Source organism: Betta splendens, chromosome 5, assembly GCF_900634795.4.
Source record: "Betta splendens chromosome 5, fBetSpl5.4, whole genome shotgun sequence".
Lineage (NCBI taxonomy): Eukaryota > Metazoa > Chordata > Actinopteri > Anabantiformes > Osphronemidae > Betta > Betta splendens.
The window spans coordinates 5,310,398-5,332,897 of NC_040885.2; the positions used below are offsets into that span (position 1 = coordinate 5,310,398).

Below are 22,500 nucleotides of genomic sequence, written 5' to 3' on the forward strand. Positions count from 1 at the left end.
GGTTATTGGAGGCTCTAAATTGCCCAAAGTAGTGAGTGGTCCTGTTTCATGGGAACAGCAGTTGACAATGGGCAGCGCGACGGCAAAATAACACAGCCGCTGGTAAAAACAAACAAGCGGCAGCAGGAGAAAGTTTTAAATATCAAACAAAGACAACGTTAACCTGCAAGTCATACAAAGTTCAGCTGGTGGTTTGTGAATACTACAGCGACACAGGAGAACGTAAGAATGAAACACTGGTGTCCCGGATGTAGCAGCGGGAACAAACGCTGTTTATCATCACGTGAAGACTCTTCATTACGTGCTGTGTTAAATGTTACTTTGTTACTTAATCTGCTCCGCTGCGAGCGTCAGCTGACTGCGCATCATCTTGTTCACTACATAGGGATGAACGGCGCCACCACAGAACAGCACAACCTAAACGGTGCAGACACTAAATGTAACAAAAGCATTAAAATATCACAGCATGGTTTTTAGTGGTTGTCACTGCCTCAGACCCAGAAGGAGCCCAGGAATCTGTGTGGAGTTTACATTTTCTCCCGTGTCTTCGTGGGTTTTCTCCCACAGTCAGATTGACTGGAGCTGCTGCAGATCTTCACGTTGGAACAAAACTCTATGTTTGCTCTGTTTATTTATCTTCTGGATATTGTTATATATACGTTTTTTTATTATTCAAATGCTGGATTTTGTGTTTTGTTTGATTTAAAGAATCAAAAAATAGTTAAAATAATAAGCAAAACATCAATAATATTTAGTTTTTTTTTAAATTTAATTAATCAGATTAATTGAAAGAATAATTGTTAGTTGCAGCCCTACACTCAACATAGAGAAATAAGCAAATCACAGGACGATCAGCACAGATCCCCTGTGATCCTCTGAACTCCCCACACTCATTGAGCCCAAACCATAACCAACAGACACTAGAGCAATGTAATAAAGTGACTGTCCAATGTGGCCTGTTGATTACTGTCATTTTAAGTAAATAGATGACAATATATTTGGTAAATTCAGTACATTGAAAAAAGAAGACAGTGATGGGTCAAACAGCTGCCATCTGTGTTTGTGTGTGTGGGTGTTACCAATAAAGTAGAAAAGCTAAAATCAGTACAGGGCATTTACCAGGGAACCCTGAGGGGGAACGTCAGGTCATCAGGTTTTGCAGCATGACAATGGTTCCAGGTGTAGGAGTTTGTTGACCTGTGAAGGCTCTGGACCTGGCTGTGAAATTCAGGAAGACATACATTTGGTTCTTTGGGGGTTTTACAGATATCAAACACGTATTTTGCGTTTTCTCTGGTTGCCTCTGCTTTATGCTGGTGTGGTTCTGAGATGAACATCCTGCAGTGAGACACAAGAAATATCACCTGTATAGTTTGCAACTAAATCTATTACATGTCCTTGCAGGACAGGACCATTGCAGGCTTGAAGAAGAAGAATCAGGAACTGGAGAAGTTGAGGTTTGTTCTCGATTTCCAGAAGAACGATCTGGAGAAGCAGGTGGAGCCTCAACGAGACGACATCAGTAAAAAGAAGGAGAGGATCCATGTGGTGCGTAGACGCCGGCGGCTGAAAGCTGGACAGATCCAGCACCACAAGGAAACGACTGTTAACCGTGACACAGTGTTTTTGGTCTCTGACAGCTGGAAGAGGAGCTGGTGCAGCTCAACAAGAGCAACACTCAACTGAAGCTCAGCATCACGGAGCTGAAGCTCAAACTCAGAGCCAGAGACAAAGAGATGCAGAAGGAGACGCAGAAGGTGAGCGCTCCAACACGTCTAACAACAGCTGCATTACATGCTCTCAGCTGTTCTACCTCACTGCTGCTCAAACGCTTTAACTCCAGGGGCAGAGTGCCGACGCTGGGGGCAACTTGGGGTTACTGCCTTGCCCAAAGACACTTTGGTAACAGGGGAGCCAGGAATTTTGCCCTCGAGCTCCTGTTTGTTGCTGAAACAGTAAATGTTGCTCACATTTTACCGATGATACATGGAAATGTTTACACTGATAACTTCAGATGATGTGAGTTTGAAGCTAAGTTCTGCTCAGGAACGGTCCTCAGGATGGGATGTTTCAGACTATATATTTAGAATTGTCCACTTGTAGTTTAATACGTTTAAAACATACTAAACATTTGAACTCACTGACATTTAAGGATAGGTTCACTTGACTTTAGCTTTTCTATAGAACTTACTCATACAGTAGGAGTTGGTCTCCCATAGTTAACATGTCATATGCTTAAGGTTACGTAATAACTTGTTGTGGTCAGGTGAAAAACCTGGAGACGCATCTTCAACGTTTCAAGTCGGACCTTCATAACTGCATTGGCTTCATCCAGGACCCCAAAAAGCTGAAGGACAGCCTGCAGATGATCTATGCTCACTATGTGACACAAGCTGTGGGGGTGAGTTGCTCATGAAGAACAGGTTCCACTGCTGTGTGCATTGTAGACATAGACGCGCTGTTAGAATGGAGAGCATGTCAACTGTGCGTGTCCCTCCAAGGTGGAGAAGAGCGGTGTGGATGAAGACATTCTGAAGGTGTTCTCTGATCACCGCGATCACCTGGAGAGGACAGTAAATACTCTGAAGATCAGGCTGACTAAATCTGCTGAGGAACACGAAGAAGTCTATGTCAGGATCATGAAGGTACGTCTGCAGAATCTCACTTATCCCGATGATGAGCAAAGTATGAAAGACTAACGGTGACTGTGGCGTCTGCAGGAAAATGTGAGTCTGATCACAGAAATCAACGACCTGCGGAAGGAGCTGCGTCTGCTCAGGACGCAGCTCAAAGAGTACAAAGCCCAGTTGGCTACAGTCAAGAAGACTCGTCCCAACTCGGAGGAAGGGCCCAAAAAGGAGCTCTAACAAGAAAGGTCAAAGGTCGTTACCAAGGACAACAGAGGATGGATAAAATATCTGGATTTTAGACAAAAAAACCTTCTTATGCAGCAATATTGTTCATTTGTGTTTGCTGAGATATTACAAAAAATAAAAGCAATCAACACTAATGTTAACCTCAAGTTAAAGACATCTTCATGTGAGACTAATTGCAATTAAAACCTTTTAAATGTAGAGTTGCTGCAGGGAAAGCAAAGGTCCCCTGGCCAGAGGGCATGAAAGGGGTTCGGTTCTTGCTAAGGTGGGTCACGCCTGGGCCGTGGCCAGGTTGGCACCCACCTCTTCACTTCCCCTCAGGACGCGATCGCGATTACCCGCCTCTCTGGCTCACGTGAGTTTGCGCCGGAGAGGCAGTTGTTTCGGTGCTCGAGGCGAGATCGTGATTTTGTGCCCTTCTCCTCCGCTCGTTTACGCATATGTTTTTTCTGACGTCTTGGAGCTGCCTACTCTCTGTCTCGTGAGCTTTATGAAAAAAACGCCAGAAAAAAAACAACAGAATTTAAATTAATCCCGGTCCGTGTATCTTTCGTTCAATTGATTGTTTAAAATCAAAAGTCTAGTCTATTATTTCCAAGTTATCGCACAGTAAATTGAATTTATGTCAATGACCAAATTTGGACCTTTTAATAAAATTTATAAAAAAAGTTTTGCAATTGGTACATCACAGTTCCTTCATAGTTCTACTTAGTACTTCATATACTACTAATAATAACTAATATTATTATATACTATACATTTTATGAGTAAAGTACTACTAAACTGTCATATGGTAAATAAACAAAATGCCAATGAGCAAACCTTGGTTTTTAATAAATCCTGTTCCTTAAATGAGTAGATTATCATTGCCTCAAAGTACTATTTAGTACTTCATAGTCAAGTACCACTGTTCTTAGGGATGACACTGAATCATATTGGGGGAAGAGGGTGATTGTCAAGCAAGGATGATGTTCTGACGCTCTAATGTGTGAAAAAAAGTATACAGTAATAAGCTGAAAGTCAAAGTTCAGCTATTGATGTCAAGGCTGTTTACTGTAAGATAGTTTATTAATGGATTACTCCAAAACTATACAAGAAGCCATTTTATTCAAAGCAAAGTTTTAGAATAGAGGCTAGTTGCCTCTTTATACATTGCAGTAGTGAATATTTCCAAACACACACTGTAAATTTCATAATTTTTTAAATTAAATTGTTTCCTTAAGACATTAATTCTAATATCTCCATTGTTCACTAGAGCTAGTCTCAGTGATCGCAACACTGTTATCGTAATCGTGGACTGGTGTGGACAGAACCACCTCCAATTGAACATCACTAAAACTAAGGAGCTGGTGATAGAATTTAGGAAATCTTGAAGTGCTGTCACCCCTCTCACTATTAAAAACGAAGAGGTGGAGGTGGCGACTGAGTACAAATACAAAGTATTTGCTACAAAGTAGCAGACAGTAACAGACTGGACAAAGTGATCAGGAGGGCTGGTTCTGTTCTGGGGGTGGAGCTGGACCCCCTACATGCTATAGCTGAGAGGAGGATGCTGGTCCAACTCCTCTCTATAGACGACACCTCCACCCCCACACAGTGTGTGGCTGGACAGAGGAGCACCTTCAGCCAGAGGCCGATCAGTATTGGGTTCTCCACAGAACGCCACAGGAGAACCTTCCTACTGGTTCCATCGGCCTGTAAAACTCCTCCTCTGTCTGTAAGGGTTGATCTTCATCCGTGCAATACAATGTATAACTAGATAAAGAATTTCCATGAAAATGCAGAGTGAATGCTGCCATGCTGAATGTATTCCTGGATAATTGCTGAAATTAGCTGAAACATGTAAAGCACACATGAATGTATTTGAAGAGAATGAGTTGTTTTAACAGAGCTCAACGTTTGCAGAAGAAACTGAAGCAGTTGAATTTCAAATAAAGGAAAGTTGAAACAGATTTTCCAAAATTGAAGAACTGCTAAAAATACAGGAAGACACAATATACCTAAATGTAACATACAGCTAAATCTCATTAATTAATAGTTTTAAGTTCAAGAGATAAAAGAATGGCTTAAAGTTATGGAAACAATTAGTACACCTCAGTGCAGCTAATTACAAAACTATGAAGTAGTCTCATTATGTAGCCATATTTAACCAGTGAAAACCAAGAATTAAAACTTTTATTTTGAAAGTATTTGGAAAAGGTGTGTGGACAGTTGATAAACTGTAAAACAGTCTTATTAATTAGCAGTCATTACCCACTCTGAGGCATAAAAATTACTTAACAAGCTGATAAATTAAAGAAGAAGCATATGAAAGTAATTGTCAAATTGTAAAATAGTCTCATTGCCTACTCATAATAAACCAGTTGAAAGCAGAAATGTTGTATCACGGTTCAGATTTATTTAAGTATTGAAAAAACAATGGTTAATTAAGCAAGAAATGTAATATAAGCAATAAACTCTGTTTAAAAGTTTGCAGACATGTTCATGATGTCTTTTTTAAGGTCTATGGATTGCAGCTCGATCCCCCTGTGGAAGTTGTCCATGGAAGCACACACAGCGTCGTAGAGAGCCTGGACCAGTGAGAGGAAACATTACATGTCACACTACTGCATGAATGACACACTTGTAAGGCTGGATGGAGAGCAGGCGTGTTGGAGGTGCTCGTACCTGCGCTTGTTCTGTCTCCTTGCTGCAAACATCCTTCAGGCTCTGGATCGTGACGTTCAGGTTTTGTGTTTCTCTGGAGATCTCCTGGATTCTGTAGTCCACCCTCGCGCGCTGCTGATGGATCTGGTTACACTGCCTGGACAACAGGAAAAATGGGGTTTTAGGCACTGTTTTTAATGTATGTGGGATACTTTTTCTGTCATGACATGCTGTGCCTCTGGCTGAGGGTAGTTCCTGGGGGGTCATCAAGCATCTGGGCAGGGTACACCCTGGACAGGTCACCAGTCCATCACAGGGCAACACACAGACAGACAACCATTGACACGCACTCACACCTACGGGCAATTCAGAGTGACCAATGACCTAAGGCATGTTTCTGGACTGTGGGAGGAAGCCAGAGAACTCGTAGAGAACCCACGTGATCACGGGGAGAACATGCAAACGCCACACAAAGGCACCTGGTCCACTCCGGGAACCGAACCCACGCCCTTCTCACTGTGAGGCGACAGTGCTACCCATCACCGTGCCACCCCTCCACAACATGTCAAAGAGTACAAAAGAGAAACACCACAAATACCCCAGAACATCCTGAAAATGCTGCTCCTTCATCTCTCTCTTCTTCTGACTGCGAAACTTCAGTTTGGACTTTTTGTCCAGCTTCATTGCCTGTGCGCGCTTTAGCTGGACTTCCTCATTACACAGGCTCTTCAGCTCTTTCTGCTTCTTCTCATGCTGAATGATCAGCTCCTGGTGCTGTCCACGCACAAAGAAGCACAATTATTATGTACAAGAACAGTTTTTTGTTGACATGTTTTCAGCTCAGACCCTCACGATCACATTTGGAAAGAGGAGTATAAGAACTGTAAAAAGGTTTACTTCAGTACAGTAAAGGTTGTAAAAGCAGCAACCTGTCTTTCATTTACTTTGTCTAAACTCATCCCTTTGAATGGATCTGCCCTGATGTTAATAATCAACAGAACACTTTTGCTTTGCTTGTACCTCCTCCTGTCTCTGCTTGGTGTTGTTCATGCTGCTCTCCAGGTCCTGCAAAAGGCCCAATATGTGCTGGATCTCAGCTTCAGTGTTAGTCATGCTCTGCACCATGTTCTGCAGCTCCACCACACATTCGTCCGTTTCTTTCTGTAAGGAACAGCAGCAGGTAATGTGCGTTAGTCAATACAGAAGCTTTTCTAGCCGACGATCTTTGAGCTGTTGTTTTACTCACGACTGAATTCTTAATGTCCTTGACGTTTTCTCTCATCTTCTCCATCTGGCTCTTCAGCTCCTCTGGAGACTCCACAATCTGGGACTTAAGTTTGCCAACTTCTTCTTTTAGGCTGCTGATGTCCAACTTTATTTGGGCCTGACACACAGACACACACAGACAGACACACACAGACAGACAGACACACACACACAGACAGACACACACACAGACACAGACAGACCCACACACAGACACAGACAGACCCAGACACAGACACACAGACACACAGACAGACAGACACACAGACAGACAGACAGACAGACAGACAGACAGACAGACAGACAGACAGACAGACAGACAGACAGACAGACAGACAGACAGACAGACAGACAGACAGACAGACAGACAGACAGACAGACAGACAGACAGACAGACAGACACACACACACACACACACACACACACACACACACACCACACACACACACACACACACAAACACACACCCACACAAACACACACACACACACACAACACCCCACACACACACACACACACACACACACACACACACACACACACACACACACACACACACACACACACACACACACACACACACACACACACACACACACACACACACACACACACACACACACACACACACACACACACACACACACACACACACACACACGTTAACAGAAAACCTTAAAGATGTTTGGAACAATTAGTAACATCATGTCATATTCACATACCAGTTTCTGAGTCTTGTCTGCAATTTTGGTCTTCCACTCTCCAATGCTTTCGTTTATCGTCTCCTGGAAATTAAAGAAGCTTACTTTACACGTAACAACAGCTTTTTTTTTTTTTAACAGTGCGCCCAAATCACATACCACTTCCTGTAATTCATGTCTGGTGGTGGTCTGCAGTTCAGTCAGAGCAGCTGCCAGCTCATCCACCTCGGCCTGCTGCTCTGGTGGGATTGTCCTGAATGCAAAGACAACATATCAAGCTGAATCCAGAAGACTGCAGCTTCTCTAAACTGATACAAAAACACTTCAGATAAAGTAAAAAAAATTCTTTGGTAGATTAGGTGTTTTAGTTTAGCAAAAAAAGGATACAAACTGATTCAGGTGTGACTTAATTGTGTCCTATTATCTCAGGTTATTAAGGACAGTACAGATTGTGGGTAATGGGTGTAGAGAGACACTGTGGGACTACCGTAACTTATCTGTGCTTTGAAAGCTTCTTACAACTACAAACAGTAGTAGAATTATTTGACACTTACATCAAAATCTCAATTTTTTTCTCTGCTTCCATGTTGGCTCTGTTATAAGACTGCAGTCTGTCCATGTCTGCCCTCTGACAACAACATACAGAGTAATGTGACAATCACCATCACAGCAGCTAGAGAAAGAGTATGATTAAAGAGAGCTCTTTGTGAACAGCTGTAAACTGAGCCTGATCCAGGCTCAGTTTACATCCTTTTATTTTACTTACAAATCTGGCCTGCTTCTCCAAGATCACAGTCATCCTCTGCTTCCTGAAGTACAAAAAGTTCATGATGGCACTTAGAATGGTCAGAGTCTTCGATTTATCTAGAAAGAAACAGCAAGACGGTTATCAAATGACGGGCTACCACCTGGCAAGTGCAGTCTGACACTGAATTCAAAGAGGATAAGGATGTGGAAAGGTGTATTTTGACGTTAGTTTTTTTAATGGCAATGTGATTATATTAAGGTTTTATAGCTGTGGTAGGGAAACTAGTACTGAGTACCTGGGTTTTTTATACTGTACTTCTGTTATCATGACAGCCCTGAACATGGCATTAGCCACTAAAATACTTCTTTAAAGTAGATTTTATACATTTTATATAGTGAAATAATATAGTGAAAACACTGACCATTTGAAAAAAGCTACCACAGCTACTTTCAATAGCAACAGGAATCTTTGAACAAAGATGTGTGAAGGCAGAGTGTAACTGTCTTTGAACTGAGATAGAAGCACTTACTTGGGGCAAGAAGGTCCGACAGGGAGAAATCATAGACCATACACACGGGCAGAAACTGACGCCTACAAACAGAGGATGACAACAATACTACAAACTGTAAATGGACCAATAGGAGGTTTATGATTACGGTTTACTGTTGCACTGGTAGACTCACATGCGCATGTAGACACTCATGATAGTAGTTGCCCCCTCATGATACTCTGGAAACTGAATGTTCTCCATAAGTGGAACCTGTTGGGGAAGCACAAACATTAAGCAGAAGAGATATGTGAGGTGAGGACTACCTGTGGCATTCAGCACTGCATCACGTCTTATACGTGTAAGATGTTGGAAATGACAAGAAGCTGAATTTGTTACCGATTACAACACAATACTTACCATAGAGTGACATTCAGGTCTGAAGCGGTAGAGGAGGTGCAAAACTCTCATGTACAATGTCTGAACTGCTTCGGGCTGCAAGAGATAACAAAGTGTAAATTAACACCATCTACTGTTAACACAGAGTAACAGAGTGTAAAGCAATAAATCTATTTCTTAGTTGAAAGCTCATTGAACAACAGGTTAAGAGTCCTAATCCTGCTTCTGGCATACATGCTGTGTGTAATGACCTTTTAATAGCTATTTTTTTGCATTGATTCGTTTGCCCATTATTGATCTACTCTTAATTTAATAAGTCTCAGGAAACTCATTTTAACCCATAACCTAAACTTCAACCATCCAGGCTGAGACAGCTGCCCTTTCTTACTTTGTTTGATGTTAATTTATTTTAACTTCATCCGATCACTAACTACAGCTTTGAGAGTGAACCAACGCACGAATTCTAGTACAAGATGCTTTCCACATACAGTTGCACACACTAGTTAATGTAAATCAATACGCTCAATGAGTCCCTCTTTGTGCTTCAGCACATCTGGTGACGCCCCCGTGGCTAACGCTGACTGTCCCCGGTTCTTTGGTCTGTTTGTCCCCGGTTCTTTGGACTGTTTGTCCCCGGTTCTTTGGTCTGTTTGTCCACCGCCGTATTGGACCGTGTAGCACACGTCGTTACAGCCTGGGACGTCTGTGACCGTCAGCGTCAAACAGCGGTTGCAGCGGACGGACGTTACCTTAGGAACAGGAGCCAGGTCGCTCTTGGTGAAATGTTTGGCTTCGTTGCCAGTCAGAACTTCCGTTCGATAAAAGTTTACTATCGCATCTGCGTTGTAAACAGGGAAGGTATTTTCACCCATCGTTGGTAAAGCGCCAGGAGGCGAAACAAAATCTACCGACAATAACGACTCAAAGTTGGCGCCTTAAAGCAAACGGAGTCCTTATCGAATAACAAAGCGTCTGATTGGTCAAGTTCTTCTTCTATTGCAAGTTCGGTTAACTCACTCGTCACTCACTAGCTCCCTCTAGCGAAACTATGTAGCTACACTGTATTAATGTATACGTGTTGATGAACATATTATTAATTATTATTTTCATTTTCTACGCATGATAATAATCATCCACACGGCAAGAGTCAGAGACAGACAGTAGTAGTAGAGGATTTCGTCAAACCACACTCCCGAGGTAAAATCGCGAGAGCTAAAGCTTCACGTGACACAACGCGGAACCATGGATGTGCGGAAGTGTCTATTAGCAGGCGGCTACTGGATGTTTGTGTTGGTTTTAAAGTGAAAAGTGTGATTTGCAATGACACTGGAAGTAGATAGTGAGCTCGACATTTGCATCGTGGCGTGGCTCGGGGTCTAAGCGACAATGGCGGTGAACTGGGCCGAAAGGATTGAGGCTTTTTCTCGATGTCCGTCGGGCTTCCTCTCTGGGACGACCGTAGACGCGTTCCTGGCAGAGCTGCTCCGGGAGCTCCGCGATGACAAAGCCACGTACAGTGTCAAGGTAAAGTCCCGTGTTAAAAAAACATAAGAAATTACTTAAACCCGAATTGTATTTTGTCAAAGGAGCAAAAGACGACATATTCACACATAACTGTGACAAATGTGTTACTTTTACAGATGCCAATACGTTTCATATAAATTTTCAAATCCAGTAAGAATGCTTTGCTTAAATCATCATTAAATAAATCAGAACAACCTAAAGTGATTTCTGTCATACGCATAAGAAGCTACTCTTGTATTAGACCTTTTAGATTTTCTTCTAGTAGTGTTAGTAGTTCTGTAGATCTGTGGTGTTATGATCACTGATGGATCTAAACTCATATCTCCCACCCTCACCAGGTCCACCTGTTGTCCCCACTATGTGAGTACCCCACTCTGCTGTGTCCCTCAGACTCTGTGGGTGAAGAAACGGCTCTGGAGCTCATGTCAGTGTTCACCCAGTGCCCTCCCAGATATGTGGAGTTTCGCTGTCACCTCCTCTTGGCCACCACCTCTGTTCTCATCTGCACCGCCTGTGTGAGCAGCCATTCTCGTGCCTCTCAGGACTTCCTGAAACTGCTCCTTGAGATAGCCCAGGATATCGGTGACATCCAGGGTGATGGCACTCTTAGGGCTCTCAGAGCCACATCTTGTGATTGTCTGCGAGAGATGGAGGCGTGCAGCCCAGGACTCCTCTGCCACCGTCTGGAGCTCATAGATGGTCTTCGGCAGCAAGAAACGTCCAGGCTCCACCAGGCATTTGCTGGACTTCACACTTTGGTGCTAAGGAACGCTGTCTATCAGCTCACCCAGGAAACTGGAGCTGGTGCTGAACATCTTAAGGCTCTTCTAGAAGGAAATACATCAGTGGCATGGGAATCAGACCAGGATTCAGGGATGTTGAGTAACAAAGACTCAGGTGTACTGTCATCTCTGATTCTGGAACCAATGGGCACCGTGCCAACTCTGCACACTGGACCTGATTGTAAGGAGCTGCGTTCAGTCCTGGCCTCGCTGTTGGAGGAGTCTTTCCTACTCACTCCGCTTTCTCAGGCTGAACTGCTGCATAGACTTACAGAGTTGGTTGCCATGGTGCCTGGTGTGCCTCCATCCATATTCAAAGCTCAGCTACTGCGCCTGCTGGGCACAAGCGAGGTTTGTCTTCTGAGGAGTTTTGTACTCACTGTTGCCTCTGTGACATTTAGTAGCTGAACAATAAATAATTACAACGTAAGGTAATTAGCAGAGCTAGCGTGATGTCTGTTATGACAGAACCTGACCAGTATAAGACAGAATTAAAAAAAAAACAGTACAACTATTTTATAAAACCTGTTCTCATTCCAGAAGTCCAGTTAAGTTAATTGAAATAGACCATTTAAAGCACACTCACACAGGAATGTGAATTAATGTATTTAAGATAGTATGATAAATGCGCAGGCAGAAACCTTCCACAAGCTGTATCAGCATTTATGACTCCGCTCTCCTTTCAGGTTTGTCTCTTCCACTCTACTCTGCTGCTGAAGTGTGCATTTACAGACAGCCTGTTCAGTGCAGAAGATGAAGCTTTTATCCTCAAGCGTCTGGTCATGCTCTCCCAGCATCCACTGCTGACCACAGCTGAGACGCTGTTCTACATGGACTGTATCCTGCACTTTCCTGAGAACCGTCCCATCAGCTGCGGTGAAAGCGATGAGATGCTCCCTGTGCTGCTGACTCCGCGCCTGGCCTCGGCTCTGGTGCCCACCGTGTTCAACGAGAGCAGCACCATGCTGGCCCGATTTAACCTGCATTGTCTGGTCCACCTGGAGGAGGGAGGGGAAGGGGAGGTGGAGGAGGACAGAGGGGTGGCCTACCTCTACGAACATCTCATCTCACTGATGCACATTGTGGAGAACGGGGGCAGCAGGGAAATTATAGTTACCTTCTTCAGAGCTGCCTTCCTCTTCCTGTTCTACCTGTACCACATTGAACACTACTCTAACAGCCTGATGGAGAAGCTTTGTAAGCTCTATCTCCACCACACCCAGCTAGGGCCACACCTCATCAACCTGGCAGACCAGACTCAGGACAGACTTTCTGAGTCACGCTGGGCGTTAGGTCTGCTAAAAGCCCTTCAGAAAGTCATCACAGATGCCCCCCTTGCTCAGCTGACTTTGCAGGATGTCCACTGGCACCTGAAGATATTGTCTCGCATAGCAGAGGAAGGGGAAATTCCCCAGCCCGGCACCATCCACTTTCTGTCTAGCATCATCACTCGGTCCTCGTCCTCGCTGTGTGCGAGCGGCGACTGGCGTTTGGGAAGCAGTGTGCTCAGAGTTTGCCGCCGCCTGCTTGTCCACCCCAGCCTGGACTCTCTTCTCATCCCTCTGGCTGACATCTTGCAGCATCTTGCGTGCCACTATGGAGACACTGATATCCAGGACCACTCCCGCCTCTACTACACCCTCCTCACCACACTGTCCAAGGAGAAGCTGGCTGAGGTGTTGGCGCAGGGTGCTGTGGAAGAAGGGCGTCAGGTCAAGAAACGCTCGCTATCGTGCATCGAGGGTGAAGGGCTGACAAGCATGTTGACCATTCAGCAGACAGAGAAGGTGGTATTCAAGCTGGTTGCGGTGGAACCTGATTTAAAAGAAGAAACTAGTCAAGAGTCAAGAGCCCCAATTCCAAATGAGGCTGAGACGTGCCTAGAGCAAGTTCACACCACTGTGGCAGCCTACAGAGCTCAGTTCAGCAACCCCGACTTTGCTTCAGAACTGACTTTAACCTACCGTCTGGTTCATGTTGAAGTCTGTGACTCTCGCTTTGATCATCTCTTCAGCATCCGCCTCCATTTCAACCTCACCGATGAATACTACGAAGAGCTGAGCGACCTCAGTGTCCCCTGTCTCTTCAGGGAGAGACCATCACCTGTGGTGAAGCTGAGGCTGAGGCCCAGACAGCCCTACTCCACCACCCTACATGCAAGCGCCATCTTTAGCACCCAGGATGGACTGTCATGGCACACCACCCTGCCCGACATCCAGGTGTGTTTCCGGCAGACCTTCATGCCTCTACCAGCTCCTCAGAGTTGGGGACGAGCTGAAAAACTGCACCTGTTTGAAGGACTGTGGGAGGAAATCTGCTCAGAAGGCAAAGCGAATGAGGAACAGTCTGACTGTGCTACTAGTCTGTTGTGCTGCCAGCTGAAGGACGCAGCTCTGTCGTTCTTGATGGAGAAACACTTCCTTCCTTTCCTTGTGTCAGAGCTGTCCAATAAAGAAGAATTCAAAGTGCTTATCTTTCTCCCACCAAAGTCCCACGTGCTGCTGAAGGTGAGCTCAGAGGAAGACACGGTGCACTTTAAAATCGCTACAGACAACTGGCAACTCCTGTCTCACATAGGTTCTTATCTACTGGCAATCACAACACACACGACACTCGCAGCTGACTGTGATGCTTCTTACTGGGTTTTTAAATCTAAAAACTAGAGGCTGCCTTTTTACACAATCAGTTTAATACTAATTCTGCTTCAAATAAAATGAGACATTTGATTTAAAATACTTATTGCACTTTATTTTCATATCCAAGAATTAATGAAGTCAATTTAAACACATAATTGTCTTTGTGTGGCTCAGAGAAAAATGCTTCCACAGTGTCTAGTGTGTGAGCTGAAGGACACACAGGTGATCAGTGGAGCTTTTAGCAGCACTTCTTGACGCGCAGGTTGCACACACATCTAGTGACACGCCAACTAGTATCATGATGACAGCTCATTAAGATAAGACTCATTTTTTGAGGTGAGGAGCAAAAACTGTTAACTGGATGATGTTTAGTGGAGAACAGTGCAGCTCTGATGCTCTTCTTTGTGATGAATGTTGATGAGACGCCATAAATTCATAAACTTATATTAATGTGAGTTCAGTGTCAAATCCATTTGAGGAATTTCTTCGATGAAAATTGATCATTAAGACTACAGTTACCTTCCACTATGAATGGAAGCCTCAATCAGACAGGCCTTTGAAGTTGGGCTCTGTATGCGAGGGTAGGGCTGTCTGATGGCTGATGAGCTTGTCCATGATGGCGAACTCTGCATCCCTCTTCTCCACCTCATCTATGGGAGTCCAGGACATGTCATGTTGAAGTTTGAATGCACCGATGAAAGGGTGTGGGCAGCTTGGTCCCCATTCCTTCAGAGGAAAAATGGTAAGTATGTCACAATCAGGTCTGTGACATTCACAGCAGCCAACTCTATTCATATATATGATGAGACAATTACATGTACAGACTATTTGACTTCTATACATTAACAAGTGGATCAACATAGTGCCAACCTTGGGAGAGATGATGGAGAAGTAGTTCTGTCCAGAGGGCCGCTGGTACAGATAATACATGTTGCCTGGTTTTTTCACAATGTTACAAGCAGCGTGGTGGAGGTCGGCATCTCTTTTAGCCTCTTCCAAAACCTAGACAGAGAAAACAAGTCAAATACTGCCATTTGCCGTAGAATAATGTCACCATCTTCAAAGCAGAAAGACCAATGACCTCACATTGATGTGTACAGGTCCCCACAATTTAAAAAGAAATCATTTCTGTGCACCGGTGTGTTTGCTGATACCTTTCTGGCCTGTTCTTGCAAGTATCGGATCTGGTCAGCGATCACTGTCAGTTTGTTGCAGGCGTTTGCTCTGATGAAATCATCTCCCTAAAAACATATTCACTGTTTTTTTGAGGACTCTTAAATCCACATACATCAGATAGGATATGATTAATCGAAAAAACTCGGTCCACACCTTCTGTACTTGTTCTGCCAGGGCCAACAGGTCTGTGGGGTCTCCCACTCGATTGGTCTGGTAGGAGCTGACCAGCTCCAGGCCACTGGGGACGCTGCAGGTTTCAACCAGGGTCACTGCAAAGCATAGGATTACGTCACAGTAAAAAAAGGTTTACATCACAGCAAAAAAAAAAAGTTTACATCACAGCAAAAAAAAGGTTTGCATAACAGCTCAACACCTAAAGTCACAACCACGAGGAAGGTGGCATCTGCTGTAATATAATTACTGCTAACTACAGTTATATACATCTATGATCAATGACTTATGACACGATTCTTTACTCCAATATTGTTAATTTGAATTGAGGCGACGTGTCTGAATTCAAAAGGCTTTTAATATCTATATATATATATATATATATATATATATATATATATATATATGTGTGTGCGTGTGTGTGTGTGTGTGTGTGTGTGTGTGTGTGTGTGTGTGTGGGCTTAGTGCATGGAACAAAGTAAAAGGCTGCCGATATTATGACAGACTGGTTAGTTTAACATGAAGTTAAACGTAGTTACCGGTTGTGCTTCTGTCCGGTTGGTGGGGAAGGCTCACCGTCCTGTCCATCTGGTTCGCTTGTGAGTGCAAACGGCTGTTTTTAAGTAAATATGTAACACGTAAACCTCCGTTGAGCAGCTAATATTTCTACTAAAGGGACCAAAACACCGGGGGAGTCGCTGGGTCCTGAATCTCCGCCCACTTGCAGCAGTAGCCCCGGTTTGTGCCTGTATAGAAGTTGGTCGAAACTTCTTCATAGTTGTTCATTTACATTCTATTTATGTTTAAATAACTGACTTAACAACATGTATGACTTTTTGTTAAGGGACGTCAATAAAAAATGCAACATTTAGCGAGAAAAAAACATTGATTGAAGATCCAGTTGAAGGTTTTCTGTCCTGTTAGAGCTAAAAACCCACTTCCACAGTACACGTTTTCACTGTCATTTTCGTTATGGATACTGTTTGTGTTTATAGACATCTCACTAAACTTTAGACCTTCTTTATCATAATATTTAAGTGCTTGTTTTCATGACTTCTCCTTGAAAAGCTTTTTTATTGTGGAGCTGGTTGTGCGTTAGAATGAAGGAGCCTGAGCTGCTCCTCATAATCTGGGTTTTAGAATCCAGCTGCTTCAGAGGAACGGAACCTCCTCAGTGGTTTGTGTGGGCTTGCTCTTATAATACATGTATTTATGTATGTATTTATATGTGCCTCAGTCGCCACATAATTAGTTTCCCACAGTTCACTGACAGGACAGAGACCAAGTCTTCTCTGATTGGGAACTACTATCACCTACAGTATGATTGATTATGAGCTGTGACCTTAAAGGACATGATACATGGTGGAGAGCAGCAGATACTGTTTCAATACAAACTGTGATTCTGCAAGGCAGCACTGGTACAGATTAGATCACCCAGGTGCTATATTTAATGCATTGTCAGTAGGTCCTGTTGCTCAGGTGACTGAGAATGTGATGACGCTAATGCTGCAGGTGTGGATTGAGCCTTTATATCCTGACAGGAAGAAAATCTTTCCAGATTTTTACCCTTCCATCTATTTACAGTATCTTCAGCTTAGTACACAGTACAGTAGCATAATAAAGCTGTTGAGGGAAGACTGAAGAGGCATTAATACATGTTTTGTAATGTGTACACAGCAAAGGTCAAATGACTGAAAAAGCCTCTAACCTGCAAAAGCTACAGAAGCAGCTGAAGCTACGTGCATGTTCTGATGGTGTTGTGTTGCATGTTCAGTCACTTTCAACATATTATGAGTTAAATTATGTGATTTATGCAAACTGCAAAAGTTCTAGAGCCTCATGGGCTCGTTTTTTCTTATTTGCTTCCAGCTTTTGATGCTGCCAGATGCACAGTAGAGAAGAAGGCGACTCAGTTTGTAGTTTTTCACACCTAACTCAAATTAAAGCACACAGTACAATAAGATACGGTCTTTATTGATCCCACTGGGATGAGTCCACTTTAAGCGGCTCACAGAGGCCAGAAACGCAGGGTTCAGACCCGGGCTCCACTTCCAGGTCCTGCGCGTGGAGGATGGAGAGGAGTCACCAGGGGCTCAACTTTCAAACTCCACCTCCACAGACGTGCGTGTCCGTGCCCCCCTTCCCTCCGCCGGCTCCCGCAGCCCCGCGTCCACCTTCTCTTCGCCGCCCGTCATGGAGCTCCGCTGCGCGCTCGTCGCGTGCCTTCTCCTCCCTCTGTGCGCGTCCGTCCACTTGGAGCCGTACGATTTCCTCTTCGACACGGCGGTGGAGGCCTACTACAAGGGGGACTGGCTGTCGGTCATCCTGAACATGGAGAAGGCGCTGCGGAACAAAGCGACGGTCCGCGGCGTGAAGACGCGCTGCCAGCTGAGCTGCGCCAACCACAGCGCGTTCGGCGAGCCGCTGGACGGCGTGGGCGTCCCCGTGCCCGGGGCCGGCTCCGTGGACGACCTGGGCTTCTTCCAGAAGATCCTGAAACGGGCCGACTGTGTGACCGCCTGCGAGGCCGAGCAGCTCGGTTCACCGAACCTGCACAAAGTCAGCGAGGAGGTGGAGTTGGAGTTTAAGAAGAGGAGCCCGTACAACTACTTACAAGTGGCTTATTTCAAGGTACGCGTCACGGGGACTGGGGGGGGGGGTCAGCAGCCGAACCGGGACCACCGGGAGCTGGACCCGGCTGGACCCGGCTGAGCGCCGCGGCGCCACAGCCCCCAGGACCCTGGAGCTGCTGCCACGTCTTAAGGCGGAGCCAGCGCTTGTAGAGGCCCACGCTGCGTTTACGGGCGCTCCACGTTCACACACGCTGGATGTTTACAACGGAGTCAGAACGGGTCTGATCTGATTTACGCACCAGACCAGAAAGCAATGAAATTCATAAAATGTGGTGTCTGGCGTCATTTTGCACCTTTCCTTTTACTATGTTATTATACAATAGGTGAAAAGGAGGCTCAATACTCAAAGCATATGATTAATTGTAATACTATACAATGAGGGAGCTGTATATGACCCGTCTGTTTTCCAGCTCCACAAGTTGGACAAGGCCGTGGCGGCTGCCAACACGTTCTTCCTGGCCAACCCGGACCACACGGAGATGAGGCAGAACCTGGAGTACTACCGCAGGATGGCCGGCGTGCACGAGGCCGACTTTAAGGACCTGGAGGCCAGGACGCACATGGTGGGTTTGTGGCGTGTTTGGCTTCTCGGCCCTTTTTCTGTCTGCAGGTCTCACACCCGCAGCTGCCGTTTTTAAATGGCCGCTGTCAGACACAGTAATGTGTTGAACAGAACTGTTATCAAAACCTGGATTCAAATGAACCTTTTACCTTAAAGGGACGTTTTCTGTCACGTGCTCTCCTCAGTCAGAGTTCCTGCTGGGAAAGAGCTCGTACAGCGACGACGCCTTCGTGGCGGCAGCCGAGCACTTTGAAGCGGCGGTGGACGAGTACTTCAAGGCCGATCAGGAGTGCAGAGCTCTGTGTGAGGGCGCCTACAACTACGACGGCTACAACTACATGGAGTACAGCGCGGACCTGTTCCAGAGCGTGACAGGTGACCCCTGCGTCCGCGGCGCTGCAGAAGCAGTGAGTTTGACGGCGGGCCGGTGATGAGCGTGTCTGTGTCTGTGTCTGTGGCAGATCACTACATGCAGATCCTGAACTGTAAGCAGCGCTGCGCCGTGGACTTGGCCTCCACAGCTGGAAGGAACAAGCCCTTCGAAGACTTCCTCCCCTCACACTTCAACTACCTGCAGTTCTCCTACTACAACAGTGAGTGTGATGCGCTGCATGAAGAGATGCAGCACATCATCGCTTGTTCCACTAAACATTGGGTCATTAGGGGTCATTAGGAGGGTCTGCAGACAAACAACAATGGAAACTAACATCATAAACCTGACACATCATATGTTTATACACATTAAACGTGGTTGTTTTATTATTTAAGTATTGTCTCACACACAGAACAGCTTAAATCCACCTGAAACTGTGAAACCAAAATGCTTGCATCAGGAACTCACCCACTGTTCTAGCAGCTGCTGGGCTCCATTCAGGGTCTGGGTGGGGTTTAACATCTAGATGTCCAGGTGATAAAAGGCAAAAAGGGACTGACATGCTTCATAGGACCTCAGCTTTCTAACTGAATACAACGGCCCCCGACTTTAAACTAGGATTAAGTCCCTGGACTTAACTTTCCAGTGGTAACATCTGTCTAGCTTCATGGGAGGTGCTGAAAATACCTCCACACAACCATTTACTTATGAGGGCCTCACACCGCCTTTTTCTGCTCCACCTCTGCAGGTGAGAAGCTGGAGCAGGCCATAGAGTGTGCAAAGACCTTCCTGCTGTTCCACCCGGAGGACGAGGTGATGAAGCAGAACCTGGCTTATTACTCAGCCGTGCTGGGCGACGACGCGGCACGCGCCATCTCACCCAGACAGGTACAGGTCTCTAATCTATGCGTCCATTAAAGAGGAGCAGGTCGTCTCCATCTGCAGCGACCGGCGGTTAATCAGGCTGCACAACATGCACTTAAAGACAAGTTCCCTCCATTAGCACTTGGATGTTCTCCAAGGCACTAAAGAGACATTAAAAAGCACTTATAGCGCTTTAAAGACTTAATAGAGGCTTTTACTGCCTCAGACACTTAATGTCCAGATTATTGGCTTCATAGAATCAATACTAATGACTGTGTTTGTTTTCCTTGTGGGGCTGAAATCCTGGCTTCCTTTACCCATGAGCACTCTGACATTATGTCAATGCTTTTATATACATTTACAGTTATTGGTTCCACCCACACACTCACATTCAAACATTAATATATTTACCATCATTTGCAGAAGTTAGAAATTCCACGTGCACTCAGTTAAACACATGATGAGAAAAGGTTCCACAGGTGTTGACACGTTGCTGCTGACTCCTCTCCCAGGAGGTGAAGCGGTACATTCAGCAGTCGCTGCTGGAGAAGGAGCTGCTCTACTTTGGATACGAAGCTTTCGGGATCACCTTTGTAGATCCGGTGAGTGAATCGGCCTCTTGTTCGCACATCACTTGTTGTTATTCATATCAGACTTCATAGCAAAGGCGCGGTTTGACTTTGGTTTTCAGGACACGTGGACCCCTGAGGAGGTCATGCCGAAGAAACTAAGAGACAAGCAGAAGTAAGGTTCATTCATGCTGCAGATGTTGGTAGTTTGAGGCTGAAGTGATGCTATGGCTGCTTTCATCTCCTGTGTGTATGTGTCAGAGCTGACAGAAAGACCGCAGCCAGGATCACAGAGGAAATAGAAAGTCTGATGAAGGAGATCGAGACTCTGGTTGAGGAGAAGAAAAAGGATTCCTCAGACATGACCAAGATGATAGTTCCCCCAGAAGGTTGTAGTCTCAGACCACCATGTGCATCATGGCGCAGTCCGTACCTCAGCATTTACTACTCTGTTGTTCCCACAGGTGGCGCTCCGCTCTATGACAACATCACGGTGACCATGACGTCCTCCCAGCTCAACGGCTCCCAGCGGGTGCTGCTGGACGGAGTGATCACTGACGACGAGTGCAGGGAGCTGCACAGCCTGTCCAACGTGAGTCAGTAGCATGGGCCTCCAAATGAGCACAGAACCCCCCCACCCCCACCCCACCGGGCTCCACAGGCATCCGGTGGTCTCATGTAATAAGAATGGACACGGCTGCTCCCAGACTCACCATCAAGCAGAGCTTATGCTCAGATTGAAACCCAGAGGATGGACAGGCCTCACCAGTTTCACCGTCTGCTGGTCTCAGACCCTGCAGTGATCTGTTGTTCCAAAGCTTTATTCTGAAGGGCTACTGCTCGTTCTACATCTGTGTGTCTGATGCAGTCTTCATGTTCAAACCGTAGGCAGCTGCTCTGAAAGGTGATGGCTACAGAGGCCCGTCCCCCCACTCCCCCAGTGAGACCTTCCAGGGAGTCACCGTCCTGAAAGCTGTCAAGGTCTGTAGCTGAGACAGACAGACACATTAAACTGCATTGGGATGAAAGCGCCCCAACGACACTGTGCTTGTGCCTGCTCCTCCTCCAGCTGGGACAGGAGGGGAAGGTTCCACTGAACAGCGCTCGTCTGTTCTTGGACCTGAGCCAGAAGGTGAGGAAGGCGCTGGAGTCCTACTTCCTGCTGGAGGCGCCACTCTACTTCTCCTACTCTCACCTGGTGTGTCGCTCCGCCATCGAGGGTGAGTCAGCAGGAGGCTCTCTGTAAAATACACTGACTTCAGGGCAGGATTGATGAGGGTCTGTGGAGCTGCTACTGCTAAAAACCCAGACTGACCCATGACTGTGTCCCCCTCATTGATTGTTAGGCTGCTGTTAATGAGGGACGTTTGTGGTTGAATCAAGCCTGAACTATGTTCTGTCCTGATCTTCAGAGAAGCAGGACGACCGTAAGGACCTGAGTCACTCTGTCCACGTGGACAACTGTCTGCTGGTGTCAGAGCTCAACGAGTGCGTGAAGGAGCCTCCGGCATACACTCACAGAGACTACAGGTGGGCACACACACACACACACACACACACACACACACACACACACACACACACACACACACACACACACACACACACACACACACACACACACACACACTAACATCCTGTTCTCCCTCTGCTCTGCAGCGCCATTCTCTACTTAAATGATGACTTTGAGGGAGGAGACTTCATTTTCACAGAGCTTGACGCCAAGACAGTCACGGTAACGCCTCACTCTGTTTCTGCATCGAGCAAAGTTAAGCCGTGAGTCTCAGGCTCCTCTGTTTCCGCCTCTACAGGCTGAGGTGCGTCCGCGGTGTGGCCGCGTGGTCGGGTTCGGAGCTGGGAAAGAAAACCCACACGGGGTCAGGGCCGTGACCCGGGGTCAGAGGTGTGCAGTGGCGCTGTGGTTCACCCTGGACCCTGCCCATGAAGACAAGGTACCAGTCCGCTCTGTTCCCATCAGCCACTCCCTCTAGCACCAACCTTTGGATTCCTGGATGGTTCTTTTCTGTTGAAATGCTCCGTTTGCTTCTGCAGGAGAGGATCCAAGCTGAGGATCTGCTCAAGATGT

The 22,500-nt window shown here is 45.9% G+C and overlaps 5 protein-coding genes across 6 annotated transcripts in view; 3 read left to right on the top strand and 2 right to left on the bottom strand.

Moving 5' to 3' along the window:
- cfap57 (cilia and flagella associated protein 57) overlaps positions 1-3,010 on the top strand; it is a 10,961-nt gene extending 7,951 nt beyond the window's left edge. Inside the window, exons 17-21 of the mRNA XM_029152048.3 lie at positions 1,405-1,548; positions 1,641-1,757; positions 2,267-2,401; positions 2,502-2,645; positions 2,721-3,010. Coding sequence (XP_029007881.1) covers positions 1,405-1,548; positions 1,641-1,757; positions 2,267-2,401; positions 2,502-2,645; positions 2,721-2,867 — 687 coding nt within the window. The 3' untranslated portion in view covers positions 2,868-3,010. The remainder of the gene's footprint in view (positions 1-1,404; positions 1,549-1,640; positions 1,758-2,266; positions 2,402-2,501; positions 2,646-2,720) is intronic.
- Positions 3,011-5,252: 2,242 nt separating this feature from the next.
- Positions 5,253-10,114, bottom strand: nuf2 (UF2 component of NDC80 kinetochore complex). Its single transcript, XM_029151425.3, has 13 exons — positions 9,874-10,114; positions 9,146-9,220; positions 8,922-8,998; positions 8,768-8,829; positions 8,257-8,354; positions 8,045-8,118; positions 7,650-7,743; positions 7,512-7,574; positions 6,769-6,906; positions 6,543-6,683; positions 6,121-6,296; positions 5,544-5,679; positions 5,253-5,446 (listed from the first exon to the last, which is right to left on the bottom strand). The coding sequence occupies exons 1-13, from the start codon at positions 9,994-9,996 to the stop codon at positions 5,339-5,341; spliced, it is 1,365 nt and encodes a 454-aa protein (XP_029007258.1). The 5' UTR covers positions 9,997-10,114; the 3' UTR covers positions 5,253-5,338.
- Positions 10,115-10,331: 217 nt separating this feature from the next.
- Positions 10,332-14,165, top strand: ap5b1 (adaptor related protein complex 5 subunit beta 1). The gene is made up of 3 exons (XM_029151424.3): positions 10,332-10,648; positions 10,987-11,781; positions 12,117-14,165. Exons 1-3 carry the CDS (start codon positions 10,511-10,513, stop codon positions 14,091-14,093), a joined length of 2,910 nt encoding a protein of 969 aa, XP_029007257.1. The 5' UTR covers positions 10,332-10,510; the 3' UTR covers positions 14,094-14,165.
- On the bottom strand, positions 14,152-16,136 carry c5h1orf50 (chromosome 5 C1orf50 homolog). The gene is made up of 5 exons (XM_029151426.3): positions 15,953-16,136; positions 15,396-15,511; positions 15,221-15,307; positions 14,937-15,068; positions 14,152-14,792 (listed from the first exon to the last, which is right to left on the bottom strand). The coding sequence occupies exons 1-5, from the start codon at positions 15,999-16,001 to the stop codon at positions 14,607-14,609; spliced, it is 570 nt and encodes a 189-aa protein (XP_029007259.1). The 5' UTR covers positions 16,002-16,136; the 3' UTR covers positions 14,152-14,606.
- A 1,211-nt stretch (positions 16,137-17,347) lies between these two features.
- The window catches only part of p3h1 (prolyl 3-hydroxylase 1), a 5,785-nt gene continuing 632 nt past the window's right edge, over positions 17,348-22,500 (top strand). The window contains exons 1-15 of one of the 2 annotated variants that reach the window (XM_029152044.3): positions 17,349-18,044; positions 18,457-18,609; positions 18,794-18,983; positions 19,070-19,201; positions 19,730-19,869; positions 20,358-20,447; positions 20,537-20,589; positions 20,676-20,803; positions 20,879-21,006; positions 21,303-21,395; positions 21,484-21,634; positions 21,827-21,944; positions 22,074-22,149; positions 22,226-22,366; positions 22,467-22,500. The exon at positions 22,467-22,500 is cut by the window's right edge and continues 632 nt beyond it. In XM_029152044.3, the coding sequence (XP_029007877.1) occupies positions 17,607-18,044; positions 18,457-18,609; positions 18,794-18,983; positions 19,070-19,201; positions 19,730-19,869; positions 20,358-20,447; positions 20,537-20,589; positions 20,676-20,803; positions 20,879-21,006; positions 21,303-21,395; positions 21,484-21,634; positions 21,827-21,944; positions 22,074-22,149; positions 22,226-22,366; positions 22,467-22,500 (2,065 nt within the window). In that variant the 5' untranslated portion in view covers positions 17,349-17,606. Of the gene's footprint in view, positions 18,045-18,456; positions 18,610-18,793; positions 18,984-19,069; positions 19,202-19,729; positions 19,870-20,357; positions 20,448-20,536; positions 20,590-20,675; positions 21,007-21,302; positions 21,396-21,483; positions 21,635-21,826; positions 21,945-22,073; positions 22,150-22,225; positions 22,367-22,466 lie in introns of both variants that reach the window. The other variant, XM_055508954.1, reaches the window with a different exon arrangement.